The sequence below is a fragment of the Diprion similis genome, chromosome 10 (assembly GCF_021155765.1).
Source record: "Diprion similis isolate iyDipSimi1 chromosome 10, iyDipSimi1.1, whole genome shotgun sequence".
NCBI classification, from domain to species: domain Eukaryota; kingdom Metazoa; phylum Arthropoda; class Insecta; order Hymenoptera; family Diprionidae; genus Diprion; species Diprion similis.
The window spans coordinates 15,236,106-15,253,932 of NC_060114.1; the positions used below are offsets into that span (position 1 = coordinate 15,236,106).

General features: G+C 38.1%; 2 protein-coding genes across 5 annotated transcripts in view; one reads left to right on the top strand and one right to left on the bottom strand.

The window, feature by feature from the left end:
• The window catches only part of LOC124411175 (lachesin-like), a 222,130-nt gene that overhangs the window by 76,770 nt on the left and 127,533 nt on the right, over nucleotides 1-17,827 (bottom strand). The gene's annotated exons all lie outside the window — the stretch shown is intronic.
• Nucleotides 1,974-9,288, top strand: LOC124411176 (alpha-(1,3)-fucosyltransferase C-like). 2 transcript variants are annotated; one of them, XM_046890126.1, is made up of 3 exons: nucleotides 1,974-2,845; nucleotides 3,072-3,435; nucleotides 9,278-9,288. In XM_046890126.1, the coding sequence occupies exons 1-2, from the start codon at nucleotides 1,974-1,976 to the stop codon at nucleotides 3,424-3,426; spliced, it is 1,227 nt and encodes a 408-aa protein (XP_046746082.1). In that variant the 3' UTR covers nucleotides 3,427-3,435; nucleotides 9,278-9,288. The 2 variants fall into 2 exon arrangements, with proteins under 2 accessions (XP_046746082.1, XP_046746083.1); XM_046890127.1 differs by having other exon boundaries at nucleotides 2,076-2,839; nucleotides 3,066-3,435.

The window sequence follows — 17,827 nt, forward strand, 5'->3', positions numbered from 1 at the left end:
TGGTTTACGAATGACGTTTCATTCCGCAAGATTCCGATAACATAAACAAACATCCTTGTGAAAATAGTTGAAACAAGGAAATTTTTTACTAATATAAATTGAAACTGAAAAATTAAAAATAGAAATTGAAAAGTTAAATAATTTAGAAAATTAAAGGTAAGATTTGCTCAGCAAAAAAAAAAAGGCGGAATATGAGTCCTTCAAGATGGTCGAGTAGATTAAATTTAAAAAGTCGTGACAGAAGACAGAGTCGTTTACATTATAATATTTGACAAGTCATAAAAAGAAAAAAAAAATCAATCTTCACATTTTCTCTGATATTAGGGAACAAATTTGCGGTTCACGATATTTTTTTACACGTGTGTACAAAATTCTCAAACTTTATTCCGGAAATTCTTCGGAATCGTATTGCAGCCAGGTATTTATATTCCGGTGATTATTTATTGGTAAAAATTAACCGTTCAAATATCCACAATTTTAAAAATCTAGGTACAGTTTTGAAAAATTTGATTTTGAAAATTGAAGGGCCTTTTTAGCCCTACGATTAATCCGGGTCATGATCATCACCAGTCGAGTTTAGCTGGTAAGTATGTCAGAACTTTTTAGTGCAGATTTGATGCTCTTTCAGATACCGCTGCAAAAAAATTGCCATTACATTTGAAAAAACTAAATTGACCTGCAGCTGACCATGGCGAGTCCACTTACGGAAAATCTGATACTCTCATCTTCTTTCTCCCTATGAACCGTACAAATTTTGTCATTCAAACATTTTTCATTCGGACTTTTAGTTTCTCGAGATATTTGACTGGATTGATTAAAATGAGACACCCTGTATATCGCAAAGAGTTTGGGGATAAAATTCACTAGAGTACGTAGAAAAATGGAGCGTGCACGCTCTGCTGGCGCCATTACGCAAAAGCATGATAAATAATCAATATCAGCAATCTACTTACCCCCCAATCGATGGTCGCAATCCAATCATCCCCCAACCCCATCCCCCTGCTTACTTGAAGTTGGTAATTTACTCGCACTAACACTGAGGGATCCAGAATCGGCATACTATCACGATTATAAAACAGTTATCGGGTTGCGATGATTTTAACCTTTCGTGGTTACACGGGATAGAATCGACTCGTCGATCAACTTCCGGGTTAAATATTTAGTAGTCTTTGGTTTCGAGCGAGATTTCAGTAACCGTATGCTTGGAGCTCGAAATATTTTATCCAAATTTTAGTTGAAGGTATAAAAAATTGACAAAGTTATGATTTTTTTAGTGACAATGTTATTTTTTAACATGTTGCCATTTGATTTCTTATAAACCGACATTTCGTACCTAATCTAGGATGCTTAAGGCATGTTTTGTAGTTTCTTGATTCACATTAGACCGGAAGTTGTCTGACGATAATTTCCTTAAAAATGATTGGGTAGAATCGATCCAGTGTGACCACGAAGGGTTGACACTGCCTTTTTACACCACTTTAGTTACATTTTTATTGGATTGTTGATAGCAATACTCCAAGATTCATCACCGGAATACTTCTGGCGAATAGTCTTCATCCAGCGCCCGATCTAATCTGGTACTCTGAAGTCTGTCCAGACCTTTTATATCGAATTTAAAATATCACCAAGACTTGAAGCCATCTGAGGACAAACCTGTGACATGGTAACGGAGCTACACCTTATAGACTCGTTGGAGCATTTTTGTGGTTGACATTTCCCGAAAAGGGAAGCTCAGACTTCAGATGCCTCTTAGGATTGAACAATTTCGATATCACGTCAAATCACTGGTGTAAAATTGAACGAAAAATGGACTGGAATCGTAGCACAGAGTTTCAAAAATAAACATTCATTTCCCAGTGTGTTTTGTTGACAAGAATTTCATCAATTGGCAAGGAACACAGTGATCGACACAGTGAAATATAGTAACAAGGATATTCATAATGTCCTCTCAGTCACTTAAGAACAAGATGAAAATGTCGAGATTAAAACTATGGATAATGGTAGCTTTGATAATAATTTCCGTGACAGTGTCATTGTTGAATTTCGAAACACTAACAACAGCGTTGAGTGAATACAAAGTGTCCATGAGCGGCGGGAACTTATCGAAATCGAAAGCACCTCTAGGCGGTGAAAGCATCAAACGTCGTATCTTATTGTGGACGAAGATGTTCAGTGACGATTGGTTCTACATGGGTACAACCGGCCACTTCGATAGCTGTCCAAAAAAGTACAAAAACTGCGAGTTGACGCGTTCCAGGGACCTCGTCGATGTGACTAAATTCGACGCGATACTCTTCCATGGTAACGAACTGCGCCTTGACGACCTTCCAGAAAAGAGGGAGCCCCACCAACGGTACGTTTACGTGAACCTCGAGAGTCCGGGCACGCGAAAGGACCCACTTAACAGCTACTTCGAAGACTTCTTCAACATGACGATGACTTACAAGCTCGACAGCGACATATTTTGGCCATACAGACTGATGCGGAACATCGCTACTGGCCAGGTGGCCGCCCCTCTTGAACATCCTGAATGGCTCCAAGCCTTGGACAACTCGATGAAGCCAAGTCTCAACGTGACGTTTGAAAGGAAGAAGAAGCCCATCGCGTGGCTTGTCAGCAACTGCGATACTCCGGGCAAACGCGAACTCTACGTTAACGAGCTTCAGAAGCATGTGCAGGTCGACATAATCGGGGGATGTGCGAGATTCTTCAACGATGCTCCCAAGTGTTCCAAGTCGAAGAACTGCTTCGCCGATTTCATTGAAAGAGAGTACTTCTTCTATCTGTCGTTCGAGAATTCCTTGTGCACGGATTACGTCACGGAAAAATTCTACAACGCTCTTGGGTATGGTTTTGTCCTAATGTCTGTCGTTGAAACCAGTCGTGATGATATTTGTTCAAGGTCACTGGTGCTCTAAGTGTAATATGAAATATTTTGAGATCCGTAGGATCGTGTCGAGTCTCGTGAATTCGTGATTCGATTAGATCCCATCGAGATCTCGGGTACCATAAAATTTTCTATGATAACAACGAACCTCGACGTTCCAAAACGGGATTTTATTTTGTTTCAGGTACCAGATTATCCCAGTGGTTTATGGCGGTGCAAATTACACCAGATTCGCACCACCGCATTCGTATATAGACGCGATGGACTTCGATAGTCCAAAACAGTTGGCAGAATTTTTGACAAGCTTATCGAAAGACCGTGAAGAGTACTTGTCGTACTTTTGGTGGAAGAAGTTTTATGAAATAACTGATCCGAACAATTGGACCCTCTGCAACATCTGTCGATTACTCAATAAGCTTGATGGTCAGTCGAAATCTTATTCGCATATTAGCAGCTGGTATGCGCAGGATCAATGCCCGATTCAGAACAGATTCTTCAACGGGATGTTTGCCACGAAAGCGTCGAGAGATCGTACATGAGAAAAAAAGGTGAAGATCGTGGAGGAGGAATTGAAGAGAAGAAAAAGGAAAAGGAAAAGGAAAAGTCTAACTGAACGCTCGCACAGCTGATCGGCGATATCGCGATAGGTTAGGAAATGGATCTCAATTATAGATAATTAGAACAGCGATCATCGAGATATCCGTCGAACGTTTATCACAGGGTCGAAATTTCCCGATCGGTTTTATTATATTTGAGCAGGAACTCGAACACTTGAGACTCGGAACGCTCAGACTGCACTTAAGTGTTACTTAATTACGTTAAAAGGAGCGCTTCAATTTTCCTTCCAGTTACATTCCTTAGCTTCAAAGTGATCTAATGGTGAGAGCATCTCGTTCTTCGCTCCAAGAGCTGCCAGAGCCACACGACTCGACGAGACGCGAAGCTTTCGTTTTACACGGCAAACGTTACTTTAATCCTTCTTCACGGTTACTTATAGATTGTAAATTGATAGAAATCTCGCAACTGCACTTTTTTATTCATCGCCGAATTGCAAGGTGCTTACCGAATTACAAAGTACAATTAAACAGCATTGAAAATACGTTGCCGCAAGTTTTTGATAACCTATAAAATAGGTGATATAGTTTAGTGGGATAAATAGATCTTGAACTGAACAATAATTTTGAGCTTTTTGTACAGAAATTAGTAACTATAGCTATTCCATACTTAATATATATATTATTCATGAATTCAGTGATTAAAGAAGGAGTTTGAAAAAAAATAAATGAAAAGTTTTTAAAAGCAGGGGAGACATTTTCAGTTTTTGATTTTGATTTTCAGAACTTGTTATCTATTTAAACATAAATGTGTGTGTCATTGTATAAAAATCTCTAATTCTTTTTGTTAACAATGAATCTAGATTTATAAGCTTTAGAAATATTTTTGTCTTCATACTTGATCTTGAGAGGTTAGTTTTAGTGTTGGAGCCAAAAGTGACATTTTCTCAGGACAGGTTGTGATAAGTCAATATTAATTTTTTTTTTAAGATAATTATATATATATATATTTTTTTTTTTGATGCCCAAAGTTTTATGTTATGTTGATTCTTGATAAGATTTTTGTCTAATAAAATTTACAACTTTCGTTTGGGTTACAAGTTGCTTGTATTTTTGTGTAAAAATGAACTGTAATTTGACTTAATTTTTATTATGTTTAGGTAAGCCAGAAAGACGAAAAGAAAATTGTATGCCTAAGTTTTTATTTGAATAAGACTGTAACTTTATTTAATTTTTATTTTGCTTCCATAGGACAGAAGACAAAAAAAAAAAAAAAAAAACAATTGTGTGCCCAAGTTTTTGTTTGAAATAAAACTATGTACCACGTTATTATACTTTGACTGGTTAAAATTTTTTTTTTGTAATTCGTTATAAACAATAATATTTAATTTTCGTTCAGAAAAGAAAATTGTATGCCTAAGTTTTTATTTGAATAAGACTGTAACTTTATTTAATTTTTATTTTGCTTCCATAGGACAGAAGACCAAAAAAAAAAACAATTGTGTGCCCAAGTTTTTGTTTGAAATAAAACTATGTACCATGTTATTATACTTTGACTGGGTAAAACTTTTTTTTTGTAATCCGTTATAAACAATAATATTTAATTTTCGTTCAAAAGAAGAGAAACTTTGATTATTCTTGATCAAAAGTCTGACATTATTACATTTGTTCTCCTGTTGTAAGAACTTTGCCCCTTGTGGTGTAAGAATTAACCCCTGGTGTGGGGTGAAAAGTTAAATTTATTAATTTATGTAATTTCTAATGGGCGGTTACATAAAATTACTATCAAAATTGAAATCCTAATTAGTTACTGAATCAAGCAAGCCTTGATTCATTCAAAACAACTCCACGACAAAAAGTTGAGACACTTTACAAAAAACAAAAACAAAAAATGTCACAACCAGCTTCGGTCTCCCCTAAAAGAAACTTGCATCATTATATATATATATACACATCATATATTATACATCAAAATAAAGTTTTCATTATGACTACGAAGAGCAAAACGATTAGTTGCGTTCTGAGAAAAATTTTTCATATTTCCAAATAATAATCGTATATTAAAATGTAACAGATAATAATATCGACGAATGAATGAATAAATGAATCAGAATAGTACATAATTATTTTACAACTGGAGAATAATAATTAATTGTTAAAGTAATATGAAAGACGCTTTGTTATTCACCCATTTCCGTAACCCTTATATATCGCTACCGAATGCTTAATTTTTTCAGGGGTTGTAATATTATTTGAAGATTCGTCGGGAGAGATTTAACCTTTCAATTTGCACAGAGTTCAGAGAAACGAACGTCGCGAAGTGAGTGCACGAAGGGATCGGATCAAGGATAAACTTTTCTACAGGGGTGTAAGGTGTGGGGGTTGGCGAACACAAGGGTGGTTGCGTAGCCAAGGTATTAACCCCGAGGCGCAACCAGCTCGGCGTATAATCAGCCGCGTTTCACACGTTCTCATCACGCTTTCAGAACAGCTTTGCCCCCCGCAAAGTGGCCAACCCCTGTTCAAATGTTATTTTTCAAAATATAATTCGCTCCTGACTCGGCTCAAAACACACATCGAGTCAATTTTTAAAACGCCCCGAGTGCCGGAGCTTTGCACCCTCCTCGTTTCTTGAAAGGGGAAAAAAAATCTGCAATAAAAAAAAGGGGGGTGGGAGGGGAGATTAGAATTAGAATTTATTTATCATCGAACAAGTCCTAGCATGTCAATGTCGTAAAGTAAAATAAAATCAAAAGTCAAGTATGAAAGTAAATAAGAACAATATTGATAAATAAATAAATATAAATACGTACACAGTTGTGCTAGATAATAAAAAAATATTCAAAAAGAAGTAAATGATAAGATAAAGAGAGAGAGAGAGAGAGAGATAGAGAGAGGAGATGAAATGAATTTTTGAAGAAGACGGGAGTGAGGGAAAAAATATTGAAAATTTATATTTGAACCTGCATATTTGTACCGATCGAATCACTTAGATCGGATGGATAAATTTTATTTATCTTCGAATGAAGAATATCTTGTAATAAGTTTCGCGATTGACAATTGTTACGGGAATTTATATGAATGTATAGCTGGGAGCCGGGAGATCCGAAGTTACAGCAACGCGCAAAACCGATGGAGAAAAGCTCTGCGCTCGTAGCTTTCTATTTAATCGCTATTTTACGTTCGACCACGTATATAAAGAGCCGCCTATTAACGATTCTTCGGTTATTTCAACGGCCCCTGCTGACCTGAACGTGGCCAGTTTTTCCGAACGACAGTCTGACCGGAAACTCACCTCGTTTTTGTGCCCAGATCCGTTGGCATTTTGCTCGTATGCATCAGAGGAATTTTTTTATTCTAGTGCTAGGTTACACGTGGTTTTATCTAACACTCTTGGTTACCTACGAGCACCCGATTTGTCGGCCATCTTGTGAAAATCTGAAAGACATGCCAGGAGACTATGAAAAATTGCGAAATTTTTCTAAAGCTTGCAGAATATGGTAGATTAATCGGCTTGAAAGTTATGAATTATTTACTAAATAGTGGTGACTTGATTCATTGTTTTAGATTTTTTGGGACCATCTGAAAAATGAATTATAAAATATTTCAGGAACAATTGGAAAATTTTTCTAAAGCTTGCGAAATGTGATAGCTTGATTGAATAGTTGTGACACGATTTATTGCGCTAGATTTTTTAGGACGATCAGGAAACATAATTATAAAAGATTCCAGCGAAAGTTGGGAGAATTTTCAGAACCCAGTAAGAGTGGGTCAAATAATTTCGTTTTTTTTTAAATTGCTATTACAGAAATTCTACTTATCGACGGCATCTGGGGAATTGTGGTAAAATAATTTCGCTTTTTTTTTTTTAATTGGTATTACAGAAATTCTACTTATCGACGGCGTCTGGGGAATTATGGTGAAATAATTCCGTTGTTCTTAATTAGTTGATCCGACTCAGTTTCCGACACTTGCGGACATAATTCGATGTAGAATTTTCCGCTCTACACGATGGTTAAGTTATTTTTCATATGTCGGCAGCAGTTTTTGAGGAAAATGTAAAAAACGTCAAATTTTGCTGATATCTCGAAACGCCGGCTATGCAGCTCAAAAATGACTCCAAATTTAAGTTCCTGAGGATCGAGAATCCCTGAAGACCAAAATGCAGCCACGAGTCAAATATTTTTAATTTAGACCTATTTTGACTGGACTACGAGGCTTGAGGCGGTTTTTTTCCTTGAAATTTAAGAGACGACGCAACACCGTCGAGAAAGGCATTTCTTTCAGAGCTTCCACGTCGTAATATCAGCTCCATCCAACAAGTCTAGTTTCTCAAGCTAGAAAGATATCCTACGAGAAGCCGAGAAGCTTTTTCTTGTACTACATGCACGATGCGCGAGTAACGTGTGCAGGGTAATGTGAAACACACACGGTCTGCGTTGGCTTATATAGAAGCTGCCACTTCGACCGAGAACCGTCTTCGTTCCTCGAATTTCCGTTCCGGTTAACGTCAAATTCCCAGACATTTCCGCACTTCTTGAGAAACGAACAAAATTGTATTCAACATTTTCGAAAGATCTTCGAGTGTAGTTTCCCTTCAAATCGGGTTTGTGGAAATTTCACTCCGAAGAAGGAAAGTTTTTGTGCCGAATTCTAACAACAAACAACTAAAATTCGTGAAAGAAAATAGTCGATTCTGCACGATTCAACGAAGACGATGAAAAAACGTCAGGTTTGTAGCTCAAAGTCGATCAATAGTGAACATTATTTGGAGCCAAACGCTGGGCAAGCAGTTTTTTTGTTGCTGTATTTTTCGCTTTTATCCATCCGCCATCGCAAAGTAGAATATTTTCATTCCCGCAACATCCGGATTTTGAACTTGGATATGAAAATCGTAGATTCCGCAGCACACTTTCCGAAGCAGATAAAACTCCCGGGTATCAGCGTCGATTTTCACTGGGTTTAAAAAGTTTTTCAATACCCTGTAATCAAGTTGCAGACTAGATTCTCAAACTCGGTATACGTACGGCGTAAAAATCGGATCAATCTGCGAGATTCCGAGAAAAAGAGAAAAGTGTGAAACGAAAAGAGTTTCGTTTTTTCGACATGTGCGTTACACTCAGGGGTGGTTCAAAAGTCGAGGGTGAAAGCTGTGAAAGCTGACCGTTTCAGTTTGAGGGGTGAGAAAGAAAGAAAATAAAAAAAAAAAAAAAAAAAAAATCATGCCAACGAAATAGAAAATGGAGAGATCGAGAAAAGGGTGTCGAGGGATGAAAGCAGGCTTCGTTGAGACATCGGGTGTGTAGGATATTATAACGTCGTACACAGAAGCTCAAAGAGAGCGAGAGAAGAGGGATGAGAAAAGAGAGAAAAATAAAAAACTAAAATAAAAAAAAACCTGAAAAAAACGAAGGGCTGGCCGCGTGCAGCAGTAAGTCAAAAAGCAATTGAGCCTCCGACAAACGGCTCTATCACCCGCCGCCCTGGCAGGGTGTAAGGGTGGTTATTTTTCAGATGAAACTCCATAAAGTACGTCGCCGCCAAATATCCCCAGAATTTATCCGGCACCCCTGGAGGAGTCGGACAATCTTATGCCGGTCGAAAGGCGGAAGGCGGAAGGCGAAAGGCGTTGGCTTGCCAAGGTACCCAATACCCGAAGCGGGACGGTTTTGCGACATGTACAGAAGTAGGGAGTCAGTGGCAAAGGGAGGCTGGATAGGTATAAGGTATAAGGTATAAGGTCTCGAGGATTCCATCCTTCACGCGAAGATGGGCCGATGGGTCCTGCGAAGGACATCTATAATTCAGGTTAAGAGCATGGCAAGGGGGGGTGGAGAAAAGCTGAAGGGTGAAGGGCGAAGGGTGGCGGGTGGCGCAGGGGAGGGGATTTCGAATACCTACCCTCGGAGCCAAGAGAGCAAGAAGATACGCGGAGAATGATCCGGGGAGTCGAAGTGAGTCTGAGAGGCCTGTAATTTCTTTTTATCTTTATTCGCCCCGATTCGATACCACCCTCTGCTTCACCCCATATTTATTGCTCCTGAAAGTTGTGTGTGTGTAAGTGTGTGTGTGTGTGTGTTCACGGGGATGAGCAGCGGACCGGGGAGAAAGGAAAAGGAAAAGAAAAAGATAGAAAAGGGTGTGGAGGGGGAAAAGTGGGAGGGATGAGGGGAGGAAAGGTGCCGCTGATGGAAACAAACTGCCCGTGTCCCACCGACCTCACCCAGGCAATCGTAGATATCTCCTTCCCCCTTCACGTCTGTCTTCCTATCGTTACCAATAGCCTTCGAGAGCTGCAGCGCACGGTATGTCATTAGTGCCTTGTTTGTTTGGTACAGTTTTTTTTTTTCTTCTTCTTCTTCTTTTTTGCGCGAAAAAATCGTACCCCCGCATCGCGATTGTAGCTGGTCGAATTTGTTATTTCTCCCGTGCACGTTCTAAAATATTTTTTCTCTCTTATTCTGGATATGTTTTTTATGCAAATCGTGAGTCGGATGCATGGTGAAAAGTCGTGTGCGAGTGTGAGTTAAGTTGAAAGAAAAATTCAAGCCGGTGAAACTGTTTTTTTTCTGTCTGTCCGACGAAATTTAGAGACGATCTCAAAAATGGCAGAGTTGAAAATTTAAAACTGGCAGGACTTGGCAGGCAAATGAAGAAGTTCCGGAAGAAAGATTACAAAAAAACTAATTTGTGAAAAGTAATAAAATTCAAGGTTTTTTTTGTTGTTGTTGTTGTTGTTTTTTTTTTTGTTTTTTTTCTTTTAAATAAATTTACGAACTGGGTAAAACATAATCGTTTATCGGGAAAAAGTAATAAAGTGAAAAAATTTTATGTTTGTCGGTAAAATATTAAAAATCGATTTATCTCCAGTAGAACTGGAAAATTCAAATTAAACGGGACGTGGCAATTTTTCATCTCCATCGTTTGATTGTAAAATCCTCCAAGTTTCAAAATTTTTCATCCAGCCGTTTCTGAGATCATCGCGGGAGTTTATCGGGTGGATCGTCAGACCGAAATTTCTCCAAAAATCATATTATTGGGTTTCTCAAGGTTCGAAAACGTAAAGATTCGTTGAAATTGGAAAAAGTGATTTTTGACCGAAAACAATATTTTTCTTACATCACTCTAAAAAAAGTAAACAAAAATAAAATAAAAATTGAATCAGAGTAAAAATGTAGAAAGAAAAAAAAAAAATGAAAATGTCACATATACCGAATTTTCAATGTCACGAAAATCCGTTTTACAGAATTTTAAAATGTGGAAAGTCGAAATATTGTAGAACGGTCAAAATTCAGAAAACCCAAAGCATAAAAAACCAAAATACATATAGCTAATTGTACCATTCTACATTTTATCTTTTCCAATTCCCGATTCCATGTAAATTTTTAAAATTGCATAAAATGTATTTTCACGTTCTAAACTATTCAATACTGTAACCCTAATCTATTTAATAATTTTCTATAATTTTTTTATGCCTCCCTACCCCTAAAGAAAAAAAAATACCACCGCTTCAAGACTCTCTTCTACTAGTTCCTTGGAAAAATTCTGCGAAAAGAAACTCGAAACCCAGGACTGTTGGAATAATTTCGTCCTGTGGGGAGCCTGAATTTATATACGAGAAGAATGTCGGCAGAAGAGATGCTATGTTGTGTCTTCGAGGCGATAAACGTGGTCGTTTGAACGGACCATTTCATACGATGATAATAGAGTCGCCTATAATAATACAAGGGTTGAAAACACCCGGCAATGTTTCGGTAGAAAAATGGTAATCCTGAGGAACTACCGACTTGCGCAACGAGAATATGGTCATCGTATCAAGACCGTAAAACTCCTTGCTCGAACGGTCACCGATCACGTGATTATGCGAAAGTACGTCTGGAAAGCAGGTTTGAGTCGTCAAGCTAAAAGCGACGTATCTCATCTCTGTTTTCAGATTTGCAAAAGTCTCGCTGTCGAATGTAACATAAAAAACAAGTGATGAATATACGAAATTTTTTGGAGTTGATTGAGTAGATGAAATATAAAAAAAAAAAAAAAACCACGGTTTTCGAATTATCAAGCAAAATTTTTACAACTATTTTACAACGGTCGAAATCGTTATTCTACGATTACTAATCAAGTTTGTAAAATTTTGGAGAATTTCGTGACTCGTTTTGCGAATAAATGTATTATCGATACGTGAAGCTTCTGCTGATGCCAATTTTTCGCTGATTGAAAAAAAGAGAAGTCAGACGATTTTTCCTAAAATTAATTTGTACAAACTTTGAAAGTTCTAACCGAGTCGAAATGGCTGAAACAATAATAGTACAACGTAAAAACAATATCATTGTTGTCAGTAAATTGAATTCCATATACGTGTAAGAAGATGAGCATCGGTTGTAATTTTTAAATCCTGTTTGACAGATTTTTCTATTTGGCTTTCACGCGTTATCGACTGTACTTAAAAGCCAATTCATCGTTACGGAAAAGCTTGGGCAGCAGTCTTGTTCAAGAGCGAATTTCCTCGCGATCATAAACGGTCGGCGTCCTGTGTTCGGTTCAATTAGCAGTAAACATCGGGCATTTGGCAGTCGACGAGGTTGTTTGCATCCAGCTGTATACAGGGTGTCCCAGCTTCAAACGACCAAACTGATAGAGGTTATAAAGGAAGTCGAACTGAGTAAATCAACCTGAACAACATGTGGTCTCCAAAATCGCATTCGCGAGATACGACCGGTTAAAAAAAGTCCCGCTAAGCGCCAGCATCTAGGCAACCCAGCACACTAAGCGCCGGCATGTAGGCAATCGAATACACAGTTTAACGTCGATAAACGATAAGATTATTTCCATCGCACATCCTCCGTTGTTGGGTTTGGCGGAAATTCCATTTCAAGAGTGTTTTCGTTTGAAATGCGTGACTTTGAAAGCGTTATGTTTTACATCATAAAAAAAAAACCGCTAATCGCTGCCTGCTGTCAACTCGGTTGCCTACATGCCGGCGCTTAGTGTGCTAGGTTGCCTACATTATGGCGCTTAGCGAGTTTTTTTTTTAACCGATTTTATCTCGCGAGCGTGATTTCGAAGACGGCATGTTTTTTAGGTTAATTTACTCAGTTTAGTGGCCTCCTCTATAATCTCTATCAGTTTGGCCACTTGGATTTGGCACACCCTGTATGAATATACAACTGCAAGAGGAGCAGCTGTTAAATTCCATCCAGTCGTGATAACGGAATAGGAATTGACCGAAGTGTATTGCTGCCAAGCAATACGAGAACGGCCATGAGTCAGGAGCCGGAAGTAAGCTTTCCCGGGAACTCGATAGAGAGGCAAAGTTACGGATATCGCGTTCCACGGTCAAAGAAGAATAAGAGGAAGAATAAGCGACCGAAACTGCACTGGAACTGTTTTCGCGAACAGTTTGTACCGAAGCTTAAGTTTTATCTGCGCTGAAAAGTCGAAGGATATCAGCCCCGCAGTTCTGATATCCAGAAATGGTAAGTCCGGATACTGCATGAAACAAATAATTGTTCACAAGTTCTTCCCACTCCAGCGTTCAGATATTTTCTATCTTCGTACAGAGAGAAAACAAAGAATTTGTTAAATCTTGAGGTCGTGCCTATCGAATAGTTAAAAAGGTCGGTTTTTGATTTTTTTTTGTCAATGATGCCTCAATTGTGAAAAACTGAGAACATTAAAAAAAATCACATGAATGCATACGTTCATACTGTGATAAGAACAAGGTGGTATCGCTTCAAAATCCACGAGAAACCAGCCATCTAAATGTTCAAAATTTTTTAGAAGATCTAGGCTGGTACCAAAAAAATCTGAAAAAAAATCCTTGATATGTGTACATACGTCTGCTGGATCTGTGATATTTTTGAAATTTTTCGAGTAGAAATAGCTGAGTTATCGCAAAAAAAAAACTAAAAATCCCGTTTTTTAGCGATAATTTCGAGCAAAATGGAGTCAAAAGGCTAAAATTTGGTATGGGTTAATCATTCACCAACAGCAAACAGTTAGTTACCAGCAAAATCCGTTTGCTGAAAGTGCATTTTTTGCATGGTTATTCGGTTATGCACTTTACCATAAACAGTGCTAAAAATGCAGGTGAAGGGGATGTTTTTTTAATACAAATGAGCGTTAAGTTCCAGTTGATAACTCAAGTTCTTTTTTCTATGAATGAGAGAAAGAATCAAGTCTTTCACCATAATTGGTAAAATCAATGAATAAATCTATTTTCTGTGTGTATAAAAAATTGTTATAGACTATACGCTTATACGGGTAGCAGGTATATTTATATGTATACAGATGCTCGGGAAATTTATCTGACGGATAAAAGTGCCCGTCGAAGAGTTTATACGGAGGGTTGAAGACGGGGTAAAGAGGAAGGGTGGAAGGGGGACGAGTGGGGATTTCATTGAAATCCCCGATTGTAAAATACGGATATAGAGAGAGAGAGAGAGAGGCTGTTCGGACTTAGCATGGGTCAGTGGATCTCAAAGTCGGAGGGCCCGATTCACCTCTCTCGCCTGAACGGCTGTAAATTGAACCTCGGGCGCCATTTTGGTGCCTCCTGCACCGGAATTGTTTTGCCTCTGATCAAACATCGTGTTCCTTAAACTCACGGAATTTTTCTTCTTTTTTTTTTTGCACTTTTTCAGTGGCCTTTTCCCTGCTCTTACACCACTCGCGGAATGCCATGTATGAAGCGATACCCGTGGATAATCGGCGAGGAGTTTCGCTATCTGGAAACCATTGACGTCCACATGTGAACCTGATTTTCTGGTCCGTTCGTAAACTATCGACTGGCTAACTCGATTATTTTGAGTCTTTTTGATCCCATATTGGAATCAGCACTCGTTGGAACGTTGGAATTAAATTGATGAGACTAGAAATCAGTACCTTGATTCAAAATATCTGAAACCACTAAGGCGGGGGGGGGGGGGGGGGGGGGGGGATTTGATACGCTCAGTATAATGTTGTAAATTCATAATTTTGTAGGATTCTAGATCAGATTTGTAAATTATAACATACAGAGTCTAGTTTAGGTCGATCAATTATTTTAAGTCAATTATTCTAAATGAAATTTTTGAAAAACCTCGTAGTTAATGAATTTAAGGTATAGTTGTACAATTGTGGAACATTTTCAAATGTCGAAGATGAAAACAAAAGTATAAATAAGACTATGTAGCATCTTTCAGACGGTCCAAAATCCCTATAAGTGTGAAGCACGAAAGGGGTCAACGAACTTCTTTTCAAAACTATATAGCAGGTGAAAACAAGAATTGGAAAAAATGAAAAAATAATTTTCGAAGGAAACCAAATGATCAAGAATTCAGTAAAACGTCCCTCGAGATAAAGCAGTAAGGGGAGGGGGGGGGGGGGGAAGGGGAGGGAATTAATCCTCCTTCTCACTTCCTGCTTGGTGACTCGGATTATCGCAGGTGAGAGAAAAAAAGGTAAGAAAAAAAAAAAAAAAAAAAGAGGAGACGTCGAATCTTGCGGAGGGAAGGTTTTCCGTTGGCTGGCAAATTCACCCCCGGCGTACCATCAGGAGAATTTGCCGAGTTTCTTCGCGTCGCTCGGAGTCTCGAAGGGCGTCGATGAGAGGCCACCTTTGTAGGGCAAAAGTAGTCAGCAGTGCCGCGGTACCTGCCCGCCTACTTTAGTGGCCGAAATGGAAGCGAAAGACGAAAGGCGAGAAGCGAAGACGAGGGTGCGAGAGCTCGATGTTTCAGACTCCATTACTTGAATTGGGGTGGGAATTCCTGCCGGTCCCTAAGCATCCCGTTATATTTTGGTGCCGAAGTACCGGAGACGCCCGAGGTCCGTGTAACGCCGGCAGTGCACAGTACATGGATACATACATTCGTACCTTCATACATATACAGGGTGGTCCATTTGACTCTGCCACCCCGTGTAACTTCGTTATCATCGATTGTGAACCGAAAAGTGTTGCGTTTGAAATGGGATAATGAGTTTTGGAAGTGAATTGGTGTTTTTTTAAATGGGACTATCTATTTTCTTGCTTACTACTAGGAAGTTGACATGGAAACGCGTCCAACGATGGGCAATAACGTGACTTTCGGCTCCAAAATTCATGGCTAAGTAACGGAGGTGGGAACTTAAGGAGAATGAACTGTAGGAAAAATTTTTTAGCACTTGATAAAGTAAATTACGCGAAAGAAGTATCGAATGTGTCGATACAGTGGATTCTCTTTAAGTTCCCATTTTCGTTACTTAGTCATGAATTTTGGAGTCGAAGGTTATGTTGTTGCAGATCGTTGGACGCGTTTTGATGTCAGCTTCCTAGTAGTGAACAAGAAAATAGATTCTCAATTAAAAAAACACTGCGAGCACCGAAATGTCATAAGATATGACCGATAAGGATGACATTCACTTCCAAAACTCATTTTCCACCTTCAAATGATGATAACCAAGTTATTCGGTGTGTCAGAGTGGAATGGACCACCCTGTACGTATACACATACATACATAGATATATTTGTGTGTTTACCATCCACCCTGGAATATATCTTGTAGGTATATTCATATTCCCGTTTACTCGCCTATGCACACAACGCAAGCGTTAACAGGGGTGCATTGTTCGTAAAGAAGACGAGAGGAAAACCTTCCCAAAAATTAGACGTACGTTATAAACATTTTCACCTCCACTTCGAGCATTCTGAATTCTGCAGTAATTTCTCAGCACGAAGTGAACGAATCGTTTTGAATCACTCTGTCGCTATAGAGACAATAAATGACGTTTTACTCAGCATTTCTCAATCTGTTATAACAACCGATAGCGCAAAAATTAACCTTTTCCGTTTTGGAGCCCGAAGTAGACATTTTTTGGCTGCGAATAGTCGTTTTTTTTTTTTTTTTTTTTTTTTTTAGAAAAATGATGACCAACGTAGATCTCCAGTTAACGTTATTCCAAGCTTCTTATATCCGCTGGCAAATAAAAAAGGAGAAACTAGTTGGTCTTCGCGGTTTTTATTTTCTGAAATTTCGTGTCAGGATCAAAAGTCCGAATTACATTTTCATTAGGAATTGCGAGAACGTAAAGAAATCTTGAAAAGAAAGATTTCATGCAATCGGTATCAAAAAGGTTTTCAGATTTATACCGAATTCGAAAAATTGCAGTCTTTATAATATGTTCAAATCACTTCCAATGACCCTGCGAAATTTTTCTAAATACAATTAACAGTTGTTAACAGGTAAAAGACATGAGCTGCTCATCGATTAAAGCGAAATATCTATGTATTTAGGAATTATTACGCAGTGCGTGTAATAAGTTGGTTATGTGCTTAAAATTGAATTGTTTCATTAAGAGCCAAAGATAATTAATTCTCTTCCGTCTAATTCTTGTTTATTTGTTCGCAAGCACTCGAATCGGCTTATTTTTAATCACCTGCATTATTGTATATATATATTATATATATATTATATATTAGGGTGCTTTGTTTCAGACGACTTTTTCTTTTTTCACTCCCGATCTAAAATTTTATCTTACATGTCGAAATAAAAATTCTTCTGATTTTTACCCAAAAAATTTCGTTTTTTCACTGTTGTTTCATAAATGACTAAACTTAGCGAAAAAAAGTAAATATGACAAATTAGTAGAAAATTAAATTTCCCACGAAAAAAGTTCCTGCAACAAAAGTGTAATGATATGACAGGGAAAATCAATATTTTAGAAAATTTGATTCGATAATTAATCGTTGAAAAATTCATACCGCAAATAAGTTGAGGCTTGAGTTAATTGCGATCTAGTTCTATTATGAAAAAAGAAAAAAAAATCTCAATTAACGTGTATTTTAAATGATAAATCTTTTCACGCCAAGGGAAAGTACTTGATTTTAATTTTAAGGGCTGTAACTTTCAGAGAATTTTTATTTCGACACGTTCGATAAAATTTTACGTCGAGAGTGATAAAAATAAACAAAAATATTTGTCTCACAATCAAACGAAGCACCCTAATGATATATTTATATAAATACATATATACACGTTATAGAGGGTGCAGCGTTATTGCCACCATTAATTAACATCGACGTTGTTGTTTGATCGCTTAAATTTTCTTCGAGTCACTTATACATACTTAGCTATACACCCAGCTTGTTCATCCCTGACTTCCTCGTCTCGTCTTATCTCGCGCAGCGTTATGGGTGGATGGGTATAAGGTATAAGGTATAAGGTATAAGGTACGTATCAGCAGGAGTCTCAAGTTTCTCTTTTTTCGTTATTCTCCCTCCTCCGCTTTTCTATCGGTAGCAGATGTTACAGCCATTGGACAATGACGGGGGAGACAAAGAACCCTGCAGATGGGTTATTCTAGACGTAAGTAAAGTCTGTAGGATATTCAGATGTCATCCCGTTACTTTCGAACAATGAAAACTGTCGA